Raw genomic sequence first — 16,342 nt, 5'->3', positions numbered from 1 at the left:
CAAACTTTGAAGTTTGTTTACTTTGATGTGCGCAGAAAAACCGACTCATGATGGCAAACTACATTATTAATGTGTGTTCAAACTCTGCACAAATAGGCAAATGTCAGTGCCACACTTGGGTATTTGCGCATTTAAACTCATGTCTGGCGCCGGCTTTAAAGTAATTATCACTTTGTCTTGTTACACCCTGAATATAGCAGTGATTGTAAGTGCTAGCGATTAGGACATACCTTAGTACGGATAATAGTTAGTGGTAGTGTGGTTGACAATGGAAATTAAAATTTCTGGCTTATTACGGCAATATGCTGTTGTTTTTATTGGTAACGTTACGTAATATATTTGTTTTATTGAACAATTTAGCTAAAGAACAAGAACACAACATAAAAATGTTATGGGTGAATTGCAACTACTGACCTTTTTTTATCATATCGGTGAACTTTTTTATTTATACATATTTTATATACGTTTCAGGTTTTATGTATTCTTTAGGATACAAAATGTTCCCAAATTTAATATCATTAACGTATCATTTAAGACTACGGAGAAAATTCAGTTTGAATTCTGGTTTCCACCGATATGATAAACTGGCACCGATTTTTATTTCTGTGCACCGATATGATAAGCTTAACCACCGAAATGACATACTAATCCAGCGATGTGATAATATTATTTTTATAATATTATATTTATGTATTTATTTTGATCAAGAACAGGGTGCTTAAAATAAAATTAAAATATTTTTAAAATGTTTTACAATATTTGAGTGGATTTCAACAACTTGCATTCTGTCCTATCACCGTTATTCAAGGCCTTTAAACAGCATTAACAGACTGAGTTTCCGAGCATTCGCCGTCGACTACGACCTTTTTGCTTCTGTCTGCCAAGAAACTAGTGACCCACTTACATAATTTCTCGGGCAGCCCGTATGATGGAATCTTTGATAGCAGCGCTTTATGCCAAACCCGATCAAAGGCCTTCGCAATGTCCAAACTAACAGCCAATGCCTCTCCCTTCGACTCAATTGCCTGAGCCCAACGATGAGTCAGGTATGCCAAGAGATCACCAGCCGAGCGACCCTTAGGGAACCCGTATTGTTTGTCGCTTAGCAATCCCTGGCCGTCCAAGTATCGAAGAAGCTGGCTATTGATAATGGATTCCATTATTTTCGAGAAGAGAGAGGTTATAGCGATTGGTCTGTAGTTGGAAGGATTTGAGCGGTCACCTTTTTTGGGGATCAGGTGCACCAAGGCTGTCTTCCAGGAAGCCGGGACGATGCCAGTGGAATAGGAGAGCCGAAAAAGACGCGTCAAGACCGGAGCCAACTCTGGAGCACACTTTTTCAACACAATAGGCGGGATTCCGTCAGGCCCACTCGACTTTTGGATATCAAGGGAACAGAGGGCTTTTCACACTGAGCGCTGATGAAACCGAATATCCGACATGATGCTCGTGTATCGCGGTATGGTCGGCGGTTTCTGCCCCCCGTCATCCAGGGTCGAGTTTGACGCAAAGAGCTTGCCCAGAAGATCGGCTTTGTCCTTTGCGTCCTGGGCCAACGATCCATTTCCTACGTGTAGAGATGGTAGGGTTGGCTTGCAGAAATTTCCTTCAATAGCTTTGGCCAGAGACCAGAATGCACGGGTTCCCGAGGGGAGGCACTCAAGTCTGAGCCAATTCTATTGACGTGCTGTTGCTTTGCCCGAGTAATCTCTTTCTTGAGGGACCTAGAGGCAAGGTTGTACTCCTTTTTATATGTGCTGGTATTAAAATCCCGAGCAGACACTGCGTTGACCCAGGATTGGTAAGCCTCCTGCTTCCGGCGAGAAGCTTTTTTGGGGGATGAACCAAACCAGGGACGAAATCTGCCGCCAGTTGGCACTACAGAGGTCGGAATGAAAAGTTCTATCCCCTGCATCACCACATCGGCAACAGAGTTGGCAGTGTTGTCGGGATCATCGGGGGAAAAAACGACCGCATCCCATCCCAGTCTGCTGGCTTGTAGTGCCACACACCCGTCGTGTTTAACAGCGCGCTGTCTTAACACCGTCGTAAGTGGCACAGAACTCCTAACAAGGCAATGATCCGATGAACCAAGTGGTGCGGTTACGGATATTTGGTAGCCGTCAGGATTTGAAGTCAGTAGGAGGTCCAACAAGGAAGGATTCTGATCATCCACATCTGGGATTCGCGTAGGCGTAGTAACCAGTTGTGTCAAGTCGTTCGCAAGGGCAAAGTTGCAGACAGATCTCCCCGCATGATCAGTTTTACTGGAATTGAGCCAGTCAGCGTGGTGAGCATTAAAATCGCCAAGTATTATGATCTCTGCGGATGGGATCTGCTGCTGCACAAAATCAGAAGCAGCTTGCAGGTGCTCCAAGAGTCGGTCCGTCTCGGGGTCACCACTATGGGACCTATATAGGCACGCATAGACGCGAGGGTGGTCGTGGCAATCTATGCGGAGCCATAAGTTTGATAGGTCCATGACCTCAAGATTGCTGAGGCGGCGAGAGCTGATATCATCTCTGATATACACACACACTCCAGCTTTGGGTAGAAAGGAGTGCTCGAGGTAATACCCTGGGTGGGAAAGGTATGATGTGTCACTCGGAGATGATATCTGCGTCTCGGTTAAAAAGAGCAAAGCCGGCTTTGCCGTCGAGGGGGATGCCTTTGTGTGTTTGCTCTTGCCCCGAGCAGATTGAAGCGCAGTTTTGCCCTCCCCAGAATACGAGGGGCAGCCTGGACGTCCACGTTCAGTTCCAGGAGTTCAGAGAGGGATTCTCCAACGCAGTTGGTACCCTCCTGGGGTAACAAATTGTTTTTCAACTGCGGCATTTCTAGGGGGGTAGGGGATTGGGCCTCCGGTAAACTCACTCACTCGGCGAAACACAGCGCTAGCGCTGTTTCACGCCGGTTTTCTGTGAGGCCGTGGTATTTCTCTGGTCGAGCAGGCCCATTCGTGCCGAAGCATGGGTCTCCCACGGACATAAACTGTGCGTTGGTCATGATTCCAAACACCGATATTAGATTTAAGACACCGGTTCGTTTTTTCTTATAATTTCGGTGTAAATTATCATATCGGTGGTTAAAATGACCACCGATTACACCGATATGAGAGCAGCGACGTGAGAGAAAACGAACTTTTTAGGAAATTATAAAAATGCATTATATCTAAGATAAATTTGGTTACAGATAATGAAGCTTAATCACTTTATACATTCATTAGAATCAAACAACAATTTTAAAACTATTAATTACATTAAAAAAATTCAATCACCGATATTATAAAATAATTGCCCGAGAACATTTTAATGGCGTACTTATATTGTTGGCACGAATATGCAGCGGATTGACGAAAATCTGTCTTGACTGCGTGGAAGCACACACTAAGGACTAAATTAAAATTGGGGTGGGGAGACTATCCGACTCGTCGATGAAAAGTAATGCTCAAATTTCTTTTATCCAGCGATATGAGGAAAATTCTCAGGACAAGTACATTTGTGCCTCCAAGTAACTATAATCGTTAATTATGTAATAAAATATGGTATATAATAATAGATTAACTAATATTCTACGAAATAATATAAGTTATACCCTTAAATTATTCATATTTTCTAGTATGTAAGCGTTTTTGTTTGTAAAAAAAGTAGAGGGACAGCACCGATTTGATAAAAATAGACCTTCAAGTTATTTATTTCTACCTTTGTAATAGTCCTAGGCATATTATATTTTTGCCACAATCCTATAGCTACCCACTGAATAGTAAAACAAATAATTTACAACAATATTCCCTTTTTTTAACAGTAATTTCAACGAAGACAAAAAAAAAAAGCCGTTTGGGAAATTCACCCTTATAATATGTTAGTCTTAGATACCAGTGTCCGAACAATTGTGCCAAATTTCAAAAGCAAATTACGTAGGTATTTTGTTTTTATGTTGGCATATCTCCAGAACTACAGTTCTTTTTGTTGTACTACGTGTTGTTCAACTTAGGAAATACTCCCAAGTTTCAACAAAATTGGTTAAGTAGTTTTTGAGATAGGTATTTTAGTTACAATTTTGAAGTCGGTGTAAATTTTTTTAATACAAATTCTGTCGGTTGCTATCCCTTGCAGCAAGAAAAGACTTGATTAGATTTAGATTAAATTATTTTTAGCGAATCTAAACATAATAACTACCGGGATGAGTGTAGCGTGGTCTTCGCCGAATCTGGTGAAGCTAATGGATCCACAGGAGAATCCACTGTCCAGAATGATGACTGATGATGAGGCCTCATGGATGGTGTCCACTGGATTCTTGCTTACCCCTGTTAGTAAGTACTTACCCTACTTCCAAAAACGAGAAGTCTTTTAGTTCGTCTGAATGTTTTTCATCAATAACATTACGATTAAAAGTGACATTCACTGCAGGAACACTAGGAATAAGCACAAGCTAGATATACCAATAACCAAGGCTGAGCAAAGTAAGCAAATCTTTCAAAGGTCAATGTATACGCCTCTACAATAAAATCCCAGACGACGTCCAAAATCTTTCAATTAATAAATTTAAAAAAGTTGTTAAAGATCGTTTGTGTGCTAAGGCTTATTATAAGGTAACTGATTTTGTCAATGATAACACACCTTGGGAAAAATAAGCTGACTGAACATAGGTCGCTTCTATATAAATGTACCATAATATTTTTACTTACTATAAGTACTTACATACTTAACGTACATTAGTTTAAACTATCTTTGTTATTTTCCACCTTTTTGGTAAAACTTTTAGATAGTAATCATACTGTGCCCGATGGCCATTCCTATAAAGTTTTACATAAATGCGATAAAGGCTTTCGGCTGAGCGTGTTGGAACAATTAGAGATCATAAAAGAAAAGAAAATAACAGATTTGCATTGTTGAATGACCAAACTTGCTTGACTACGTCACCGCTTATTAATATGTTCGGGGGTACTAGTGAGAGTAGTGGGGGTAGTGGGGATAGTAGCGGGGCTCGATAGTGTATAAAAGGCGGTGTTTTGGCCGGTGGCGGCACTTAACGGACGTTGTTCGTAGGGTCCACATCTTGAGGATGATCCAGTGTTGGGGCGAAACGCGCGTCGAGGTTTTCAACCTGCATGGTGGTGAGGGGCCTTGCACGGAATTGCCAACATTATTGCTTGTGTGGTGGTGGTGTTTGCAAGTTCTTGCATGCGAGTGTACGCATAGGCAGTGTGGGAGGAGGGAGGTGCTGTACGCATGCCTATGCGTACACTCACTCATTTACTTAAAGGTGGAAGTTGTTATCGCGGAATATTGCTAAAAATAATAACAAACTAAATTTAAACTATGGATTTCCACAAAGTAACGCCTGATTCCATTAACTAGGTTCAAAATTATAAGAAAAAAATGAGCAATTGCTTTATGATGTTAGATATGCTTAAAAATGTTAACCCCTTCATCCACTAATGTCTTCAATTATTATTTTTTAATCGATTTAGATTTAAGTCTGGATTTAATTCACATTTTAAACATTCGTTTCAGCTAATATTCTAGGAGGCATCCTAGTAGATACAATCGGTAGAAAGTACAGTTTCTTATTCAGTTGTATTGTAAAATTTGCTATGGGAGTGCTTATAGTCTGTGCCACTGAAGTTTGGATGCTTATATTTGCAAGAACGGTGATGCTGACCACTGACTGCTTCAGCTACATAATAGTTCCAGTGTATGCTTCAGAAATTTCTTCGGTAAGAATTTGTTTATCCATACTAATATTAAAAATGCGAGAGTTATGTCTCTTGCCTCTCTATGGCCAAGCTGAACCAATTTTGTTGTTTGGTATGGGGATTCTTTGAGTTTCGGGAAAGGACATAGGAACTTTTCGTCCTAGATAGTACGGTTCCTGCGCGATAAACCAAAATCGGCACAACGGAGTTGCGGATATCATCTAGTCTACAATAATTACTTTATTTAGTTTATGACTTACTGATTTTTTTTAGTTTATTACTGACTATATTTAGTTAATTTAGTTTATTACTGGCTTTGTTTAGTTTGTTACTGATTTCATTTAATTCAAATCTACAATTACTTTAATTTCGTGGCGCAGGTTTAAATTTTTTACTATCTCTGCTCAATTTTCCTGCAAATATAATAAGTAAGTAATGCAAAACTAATAAATTTTCTTTCAATTGTGTCACTACTTTTTAAATCTATTCCAGAAAGAACAACACGATGCGTTGGGGAGTTTTCTTCAAATCTTCTCAACATTTGGCGCTGTTTTAACATTATCTGTCGGACCTTACACCTCATACAAGACGTTCAATATAATTTTGACGTGTATCATTGGAGTAACGACTGTGCCTGTTTTATTCTTACCTAAGAGCCCTTTTTACTCATACTCAAAAGGTAAACATAGCATAAAAAATATTTTTAATGGGAAACAAAATTTCACAAAGCTTGTACTATCTACTTACAGTCTTAACAAAATTTTAGAAAGCATCATAGAAGAAAACAAGACTTGACAAACATTATAATAATTAATTATTATTGGCAACAGTCTAACACAACAAATTCCAATACTAATTTACCTATAGCTTAGTAGTCAAATTATTAACTTTTATTCCCGTGGTGCTTCCCCTTCAGTTCTTTGACTTTCGGTTATTGCAACTTTATATGCTGTCTTCCGCTTTATATGATGAGGGAATCTATAATTCTTCCTACTCCTCCTATTTTCTTCTGATTAATTTCGTTGCGGGTTCCAAGCTTTAGCATGTCTCTCAAGCTCCCTGAGATCACATCAAAGGGTTTTCGTGGTTGGATACCGCTGTCGATCCTGGCGACACAGATATCCAAAGGTTCTCACCTTTGGATATCCTGGTAGTATGTATGGTAGGCCAAAGTCCGTTTAAAAAAACATTATTGTTATGTTCATAAGATACTTTAATAATATGTATTGTTAAGCATAAATATACAAAATTATATTAAAGTTTAAATGATTTCATCTTTTAAAATTTACAGGTCGAATCGAAGAAGCCAAAGCAGTTTTGATTTCACTCCGAGGATCTGAAGTGGTAGCGGTTCAAGAAATAGAGGAATATAAATTAGCAAACATTAAAACAGAGAAGAAAGATAGAATAAAGCTGCTAACAGAGAAGGAGTTTCTGAAGAATCTAGCAGTAGCTCTTATGATAACTATTGGTTCTCAAGTCATAGGGACAAATGCTATACTATTCTATCTGCAGACTATATTTATATCAACCAATACGAATGTAGAACCTGAATTAGGTTCAGTGTTAGTGGGAATCATCCAGGTCGTAGCTGCTTGCTGTACGTCAGCGTGTGTGATTAGGTTTGGTCGAAGAAGAGTACTGTTTTGGACTTTGGGTGGATATTTCTTGGGAATGGTTGGTAGCTAAATGGTTTATGTAGCTAAAAACAGTCCAATCGCTGGATAAAAATAATTGAATGAGGATGAGATTTGACTCTTTTACTCGCGTATTAGCTGTTGTTTGAACTTGGCTCTATTTTTGTATGCCTTTGGAAACCATACATTTTTAATTCGGGTGCGAATGAAAGCGGCAAGAAGAACTTCCCTCGCAAAAGTGACCGGTTTTCACATTTGTAGATTATCTATAATATCATAAAATATATAATTTAATGGGGGTTTCTAATTTCCAGAGCGCCTTGGGAGTATTTTTCAAAGTTATTGATGGAGGATACGAAATCGTTGGATTTCTGAATTTTCTACCTCTGATCTCACTAATTGTAAGCGTTTTTTGTGTTAGTGCTGGTAAGTAAGACTTACAATCAGGAATTACAATAAGAACGTAAATAAAAAATTTGGTAGTGTTATAATAATTATTATTGAAGATATTAAAACATCACGCCCAAAATATGATAGAAATTCGCAATCAGTATACATAATAAATTACTAGCTATTTGACCGAGCTTTTCGGTACTCGTTATTCGATAAAACACGAATAAAATGACATTTTCTAAAAATTATTCCTAGCTCTAGCTAGGAATCTAGCTAGATCGATTTATCGCCCCCCAAAACCCCTATATACTAAATTTCATGAAAATCGTTGGAGCCGATTCCGAGATTCCAATTATCTAATATATAAAATTCTCGTGTCACAGTTTTCGTTGCCATACTCCTCCGAAACGGCTTGACCGATTCTCATGAAATTTTGTGAGCATGTTGAGTAGGTCTGAGAATCGGCCAACATCTATTTTTCATACAAAAAAAATAAAAAAATTATATGACAAAACAACGTTTGCCGGGACAGCTAGTATAATATATGTACAAGAATTGCTCGTTTTAAAATACTTATAAGATATCACAATGTCCAGAGGAAAAAAAACTGCAATTGACATGAGAGTCTAAAATCAACGAGAATATTGCATCAAGCATAACTTTGTACATTTTATTTCTTTTTAGGCATTAGCACATTGCTATGGCCAATAATAGCGGAAGCCTTCGACGGATCATCTCGAGCTTACGGAGTATCTATAGCGTTGCTGTCATGCAATGTTCTCATATTCCTCATCACAAAATACTTCCCGCTAGCAACGAAGACGATTGGGCCAGCCATCACTTACTTCGTGTTTGCTGGAATGACAGTCCTATTTGGTATACTGATAGCGATGTTTTTGCCCAAGGAGAAGAAAGATGATGTATAGCTGCAAGGACGTTTTATGAACTGAGATCCTCATCTTGTAAAGTGTATCAGCTTTTTCATATTCATTTCCTGTTAATATTATTCTAAGTATCCTAATCCTAAAGGTGACTTTCCGATCTCTGCTGCGACCGAAAAAAAAATGAAATGCCACTTTATGACGTTGGCTATAAGTTTTATTTTCTACCGACATTGGTCTAGCGAGTAGCGACGAAATTCAAATAAGTAAATAAATGAATTTGAAAATTTTGAATTTTGAATTTTGACCCATGCATAGAGCAAAATAAAACCTAAGTATAGACTATTAGAGTGCCTATAATATGTCATTTGGCCAAATTATAAAATATCTGGAGTGATTTCTATGATACCTGTTAACAAAATAATTAACATTCTTGTAGAATGTCCCTAACAATAGTTTAAGATAGATCTTTCAGAAAACGTTATAATTTAAAAAAAACAAATAATTCAAGACGTGAGTGGATGAATAGGGTAAGTAACTATGTATGAAAAAACTTCCCGTTTTTTTGTTTTAATGGAGGCTTTAGGGCCGGAAAAAAATATCTGAAATAGAAAAACTATGGATTACATGTGTAACCAGATATATTAGCTAGGTTATGAAGTACATAAGTTAGAAAATTTATTAAAATAATTAGGGAAAAAATGAGTTATTGTCCGTATATTACGAAATGTTACTTGTTCGATTCTTCCACTCACGTCTTCAATTATTATATTATATTGTATTTTTACAATATAATATACTAAACGTGAATAAAATTACTAATAAACTATTTAAATCTTCATGTTTTAGTTATATTTTTACTTCTTTTAATTATTACAATTTATCCTCATCTCTCGGTTGGACACTTTCTCAAGCATTGTAGAAACTTTAGAATTTTTATAATATTAGGATAAAATATTTATATCCCAACAAATTTATACAGTTTTCGTTACAGACTTGTATATTTTCTTTGTAAAAATATTTTACTTTCGCAAAGGTATCACGAGTATTGAAATTCGCAAATCCCCATCTAACGCCCTACGTGAAACTTTCAAAGTATTTGTAGCAGCAAGTTATTTCTGAGATTTCTATGTAGATGAGGTATTACATGAAAAAGTTATTCCATCATTTCACTAGATTTTTTCATTGCAAATAAATTTTCAAAGTCAACATGCTTTCATGGTGATGCATCATCACCTCTTTTAGTTTTCGTAGTATCACCATTCTGATTTTTTTTTTAATCGGGCAACGAAGATTGGAGAGGCAATAAACAGACACTTTCACAGTTTTAACATGCATATGCAGTCAGAAAAATCAGAGAAATTTCTGATGAAGACACGGCATGATTAGTATATTTTAGTTATTTTCATAGTAGAATGGCATATGGAATCCTTTTATGGGGAAACGCTGCCGACATTAATACAACATTTGTGCTGCAGAAGCGAGCCATACGCTCTATTTATAAAATGTCTTCTTTTGAAACACTGAGAGATAAATTTAAAGAAATTGGTATTCTGTTGCTTCTCAATACATTTTGGATAATGTAATATATGTTAGAAAAAATATAAGTAAATTTAAAGCTAAAAGTGACATTCTTGTCGATGCCCGCAACTCCGTTGCGTAAAAATTCTGTTATCGCGCGGGAATCGCACATTTTTCGGGATAAAAAGTATATTCTTATGTTCTTTCCCGGTTTTTTCGGGATGAAAAGTATATTCTTATGTTCTTTCCCGGTTTTTTCGGGCAAAAAAGTATATTCTTATGTTCTTTCCCGGTTTTTTCGGGATGAAAAGTATATTCTTATGTTCTTTCCCGGTTTTTTCGGGATGAAAAGTATATTCTTATGTTCTTTCCCGGTTTTTTCGGGATGAAAAGTATATTCTTATGTTCTTTCCCGGTTTTTTCGGGATGAAAAGTATATTCTTATATTCTTTCACGGTTTTTTCGGGATTAAATTTGTGGACTTCACTTTGGTGAAGTAGCCTATGATAGTATTGACAGAAATGCCCTGTATTCCATTTTGAGATATTTCAATATCCCGGACAAAATAGTCACGATGATTAGAGTTGCGACATCGGAGTGTAGCCTGCGCGTAAAGGTTGGAGGTGAGCTGACGGACGACTTCACAGTCGCAACTGGTCTAAAACAGGGGGATGCCTTGTCACCTATGCTCTTTAATCTGGTGCTAGAATACGTTCTGAGAAAGGTTTTAAACCTAGAACTTGGCGTGGAGCTAGATGGAAGGCATAAAGTGATAGGGTATGCAGACGACTTAGCCCTGTTAGGTGAAACTCGTGGAGAAGTCATAGAGGCCATCACAACTTTGGAGACTGAAGCGAAAAAGGTAGGGCTCAGGATCAGCTACGATAAAACGGAGTATCTCCACATGAGACGCTACAAAAACACGCGTACACCTTGCGAAGACCTACATGTTGGAGATACAACGTATAAAGGTGTACACAAATTTAAGTACCTCGGGTGTACTGTGACTGATACCAACAGTCGAGAGGACGAAATTGACATTCGCGTTAAAAATGCCCTGCGATGCAGCGCAGCTTGTCCAAGCTTCTCAGCAAAAATAAAAAAATCCGAATCTATATTCCGCCTATACTAATGTATGGCTGTGAGGCTTGGACGCTGACACAAAAGGAGGAGAAAAAACTTCTAGTCGCTGAAAGGAAAGTCCTCAGAAAAATCCTGGGCCCAGCCAAAACAAATGACGGCTGTTGGCGAATCCGGAAGAATGCCGAAATTGAAGAACTGGTGGCCCAACCCAATATAATCGGAGAAACAAAGGCTCACCGACTCCGTTGGCTGGGCCACGTGGAAAGAATGGGAGAGGATCGCGGGGTAAAAAGAGCGTATAAGGGCCGTCCAACAGGCCGTCGTCCTGTTGGACGCCCCAGGTATCGCTGGAGAGATGCTGTTGAGGCTGACCTGCGTGACCTTCAAGTCAGTAACTGGCAGGAGATAGCGCAGGACAGGGCTCAATGGCGGAAGCTCATTTCGGAGGCCAAGATCCACTTTGGGTCGCTGAGCCAGCGGAGTTAGTTAGTTAGTTATGTTCTTTCCCGGGACTAAAAGTATGCCCATACCAAACTTCAGCAAAATCGGTTAAAGGGGCTTGGCCGTAAAGAAGTAACAGACAGACATAATATAGACCTCCACAGTTGTAATATTATTATGTGACAATAATAATTTAATTCATTCTTTACAACCTTATTGCAGTTTATGCACCTATTTGTGTGGCACAGGGTATTATATTATTATCTATGGTTGTTTCTCTCGAATAATGGTGTATAGATCGATCTAAAAAGGGAAGAACCATTCCCTAAAACGATGTTATAGGTCTACCAGAATCTGATGGCAAATTTTGATTGCAAATTTTCAAAAAAATATCCTTGATCATTGGATAAATTTTTATATTTGAATGTCTTTTTGAAAACACATAGAATAAGTCGCTTTAAGGAAAAAAGGATCAAAATGTTTTATTTCAATTACCCCGGTATTGCTAGAGTATTTATTTTTATCTTCAGATTCTGGTATAGTTCTTGCAATTTACGAGTGCGCGGCGCCCTTAGTTGTGTGAGTGACCATATTATTATCTACACACGCGTGCATGGCTCGCTCGCTACTGACTGCTCCGTTAGGTACGCACACTAACGAAAATGTTTATTCACAATAATTATTACAATTACAAATAAAGGCTACGCGCGCTCGTAGATTGCAAGAACTGTAGACCTATGGCTGGTTTCTGAATTTTTTCACAGGAGTTTATCTTTTCGTTGATTGGTTAATTTTTTGACACTAGCCAATCAAAAGCGATAGTGAATAGGTAGATAAACTGCGTTTAAAAAACCTCAGAAACCAGCTACTATACAAGTATACATAGAAACATAACTAAAGAACTTCTAAGATGTCGTCAGACTTAAATTATTACAGGTTATCATGTTATTAACATTATCTTAATCTAGCAAATAGTACAACAGATCTCGGCTTAGAGGATGAGATTACATCCCAGTGCAAAGAGTTTGTTCAAGAAAATGGTGTTCAAAATCCCAGCAGCCCTGTTCCGACAATATGCCGCCGTTTTTGTTGGTAAATGTTTAAATACTTACTTCATTTTTAACCGACTTACAAAATAAGAAATATTGTGTGCAGTTGTTGGCTGTGACTTTTTTTTATAATAATTGAACTTCAATAATCCGACTGAAATATAAGTAAATTGATTCAAAATTTCTTAAAGCGATCGAATTGATGATTGAAGACGATGATTTTTCAATAACATTAGAAGTGGAATAAAATTATTTTAAATTAATTGTGATATAAATTACTGTCTTTCTCATATTTTACTACATGTAGCTTAAATTCAGGAATCAGACTTTGAGATGAATCTAACATTGTACCTAGAATTTAATAAGCAAATACAAATGTACAATTTTAGACGTAGGAGAGCCATGCTTCGGCACGAATGGGCCGGCTCGACCGGAGATTTTTTTTTTTTTTCTCAGTAAATACATAATAAGGAAATGATGCAAGACAAAAGATAAATACAGAGTGTTACAATAATAAGGTGCACAACCCCTACACTAAGAGTCTTGTGCTGTAGGGGTTGACTAAATTAAATGTACATAATGATTGGATGTATTATAAAGATGACAGAGAGACACCACGTTCTCACAGAAAACCGGCGTCAAACAGCGCTTGCGATGTGTTTCGCCGGGTGAGTGAGTTTACCGGAGGTCCAATGCCCCTATTCCCTTCTCTACTTTCCCCTATTACCCTATTCCCTCTTTAAAGGCCGGCAACGCATCTGCAGCTTTTGTGATGCTGCGAGTGTCCATGGGCGACGGAAGTTGCTTTCCATCAGGTGACCAGTTTGCTCGTTTGCTACCTTATATTTTCATAAAAAAATAACAAGAAGGGCACGGCTCCAAGGGCAGCGGTGACTGTTTACCTTCAGGCAATCTGATCTTTTTTCATTAAATACTTTGACCGTTTCAGTAAACTTAAGCATCTTCACTACTGGCATGAGCATGGCTTGGCCTTCCCCAGTGCTGGTCAAACTGAGGAGTCCAGAGGAGACTCCTCTGTCAAGACCTATGACTGCTGAAGAAGGGTCTTGGATGGTGTCCTTGGGTTTCCTGGGAGGTGTGATAGGTGAGTGGGAGAGTCTGATACATTTTATGAGATAACTTTAAAAATTTTAATGTATACTCTCGCCGCACACTAGTTTAACTGAAGGAGACAGTATTCGTATGTATAAAATATCTAACAGTAAGACACAGTAGTTTCAAACAAGGCGGTCTGATTGCGACTTACTAATATAGAAACAATTAAAATTAGACACTGCATAATATTTCTTTTCTCTTTTTACCGAATGATGTTAAGAGGATACATCAGGGGCTAGAGAATTGGAAAAAAAAAGTACGTGTAATATCTATAGCTGTCTCCCTTACCTCAAGCCTATACCGCAGAACGCGATAGAAACAACTGCAGAAAATCAACGATTCGTTGTCCCCTGATTCATTCTCCAAAACTTAACGATTTAAGTACTTTTTTCATTAAATATTGAAGAAAGGCTTGAGCTGTGTTTCTATATTTTTTTTTGTATAAACTAGCCAAATCTTTTTTCTGGATGTTTGAACACAGCGGAAAATCTGGCCAATTTTTTGGGTTTTTGAACGTTCGTACCTTATTTACTTAATAATTAAATTATGAAAACAAAGGGACATTGTATTTGTGGCCGCAGATATTCAGAAAAAAAAATTATAACTCTGCTAGCATTATCCAGGGCGAAAACACAACGTTTGTATGGAAAAAAGGGCGGTGTGGACTCCTCTTAAAGTTAACCTGACATATAACTTTGAATAGTTCTTTAAAGTTTCTATTCCCATCTTGCTCTGCTATGCTTTGATAAACGTCAATTATTTCAGCGGATGTAGTCGGTGCGGTATTACTAGATGTTTACGGAAGAAAGAAGTGTTTAATATTCTCATCCATACCTAAAGTAGCCATGGGAATACTGTGCATCTTCGCCACAGAAGCCTGGATGCTCATATTGGCAAGAGCTATATTCGTAACAGCAGACTGCTTCATATATCTCATCGTGCCAATTTATTCTTCTGAAATAGCTGATGTAAGATTGTTAAAATTATTATATTTAAATCTAAATTTAAAATTTTGATATATATCTATATACCTTCTTCTTTGGGCTTTGGGCTTGAGTTTTGGGTTACGGTTGCTCCGATAAATAATTCTATTATATCATTGTTTTCAGAAAAATCAGCGTGGAGCATTAGGAAGTTTTCTACAAGTATTTTCCACTTTGGGGAGTGTAGTTACACTCTCGGCTGGCCCTTTCCTCTCCTACAAAACATTCAATATTATATTTACGTCTCTTACAGTAATTACAGCTCTGCCAGTAATGTGGTTGCCTGACAGTCCTTTCTTTTCGTATAAAAAAGGTAAACACATTGATAATTTCTTAATATCCAAGGATAACTGTAAAACTGCTACACCTAAATAAAATCATTGTATTATTTTAGGACATATAGATCAATCAACTAATGCACTAAAGCAACTACGTACATCTGATGAAATAGTAACTCGAGAAATCGATGATTATAAAATTTCATTACTAAAACTAGAAGAAACGGTTGATAAAATCAAACTGTTCAAAAACACAGTGTTCCTGAAATCTTTTGCTTTAGGAGTGTTATTGAGTATTGGAGCACAAGCAGTCGGTTTTAATGCTGTATTATTTTATCTACAAACTATATTGGAATCAACACAAACTTACATAAAGCCAGAAGTATCTTCTGTTGTCATAGGAGTATTACAGTTCTTTGCAGCATTTTGTACAATATTGGTATCAAAGAGATTTGGTAGAAGAACCATTCTGCTAACATTTCTAGTCGTGTATTTCATTGGCATGGTGGGTATTTTTTATATTGTAAATTTTTTTTTTCGAATGATGGAATTGCTACAATAATAATCAAATTATTTCCAGGTGGGCCTGGGCACCTTCTTTAAGCTGCGTGAATCAAACTACGCTATCACGGGGTTTTTGAACTATCTTCCGCTCATATCTATAATTTTAGTGGTTTTATCTTACAGTCTTGGTAAGTTATTAATCTTCTTTACTTCTTTTTTTATGAAACTCTTAAAGTATGCTAAGACAAACAATTTTTTTACAGTTAGCTTCATTTTTATAACTCTGGTAAAAATATTTTTTTGTTATTTCAGGTATTGGTTCGCTGATCTGGTTGATAACACCCGAACTGTTCGACAGTCATTCCCGGGCTATCGGTGTATCTATATCCATGACAACAACAACTTTTCTAATATTCGTGACGACGAAATATTTTCAAACCATGACGATATCTTTAGGTCCTTCGGGTACATACTGGTGTTTTGCATTCCTGTGTGCTGTGCTTACTATACTTCTAGCAGTATTCTTACCAGAAACTAAGGATAAGAGTTTTAATGAGATCCAGAGTGCTTTAGGTGAAAAAGGAAAAGAAATTGTGAATTGAAAGGAATTTATTGAATTCATATTATAAAGTAATAAATTGTTAAAAAGAGTTAATGAGGAAGTCTTATTTATTCTTGTAGCTAAGAAAATAGCATATAAACAGAACATAGTACTTTATAACTTTTAAATTGAATAAATCAAAAAACATTAATTGAAT

The 16,342-nt window shown here is 37.3% G+C and overlaps 1 protein-coding gene across 1 annotated transcript; it reads left to right on the top strand.

The window, feature by feature from the left end:
- Positions 1 to 258: 258 nt before the first annotated feature.
- Positions 259 to 16,264, top strand: LOC121737857 (facilitated trehalose transporter Tret1-like). The gene is made up of 15 exons (XM_042129589.1): positions 259 to 320; positions 4,157 to 4,312; positions 5,517 to 5,719; positions 6,191 to 6,377; positions 6,990 to 7,375; positions 7,650 to 7,761; positions 8,413 to 8,653; positions 8,742 to 8,757; positions 12,650 to 12,746; positions 13,653 to 13,808; positions 14,585 to 14,787; positions 14,929 to 15,115; positions 15,197 to 15,585; positions 15,661 to 15,772; positions 15,897 to 16,264. The coding sequence occupies exons 1-15, from the start codon at positions 269 to 271 to the stop codon at positions 16,184 to 16,186; spliced, it is 2,787 nt and encodes a 928-aa protein (XP_041985523.1). The 5' UTR covers positions 259 to 268; the 3' UTR covers positions 16,187 to 16,264.
- The last annotated feature ends 78 nt before the right edge of the window (positions 16,265 to 16,342 follow it).

This window comes from Aricia agestis, chromosome 21 (assembly GCF_905147365.1).
Source record: "Aricia agestis chromosome 21, ilAriAges1.1, whole genome shotgun sequence".
Taxonomy (NCBI): Eukaryota; Metazoa; Arthropoda; class Insecta; order Lepidoptera; family Lycaenidae; genus Aricia; species Aricia agestis.
Note: the sequence above shows the minus strand (reverse complement) of the source record. Positions and strands in the feature narration are given on the sequence as shown.

Coding starts and splice junctions, on each gene's coding strand:
- LOC121737857 (XM_042129589.1), top strand. CDS start 269: ATGGAAATTAAAATTTCTGGCTTATTACGGCAATATGCTGTTGTTTTT. Junction 14,788..14,928: donor ATTCTTCTGAAATAGCTGAT/GTAAGATTGTTA, acceptor CATTGTTTTCAG/AAAAATCAGCGTGGAGCATT. Junction 15,116..15,196: donor TTTCTTTTCGTATAAAAAAG/GTAAACACATTG, acceptor GTATTATTTTAG/GACATATAGATCAATCAACT.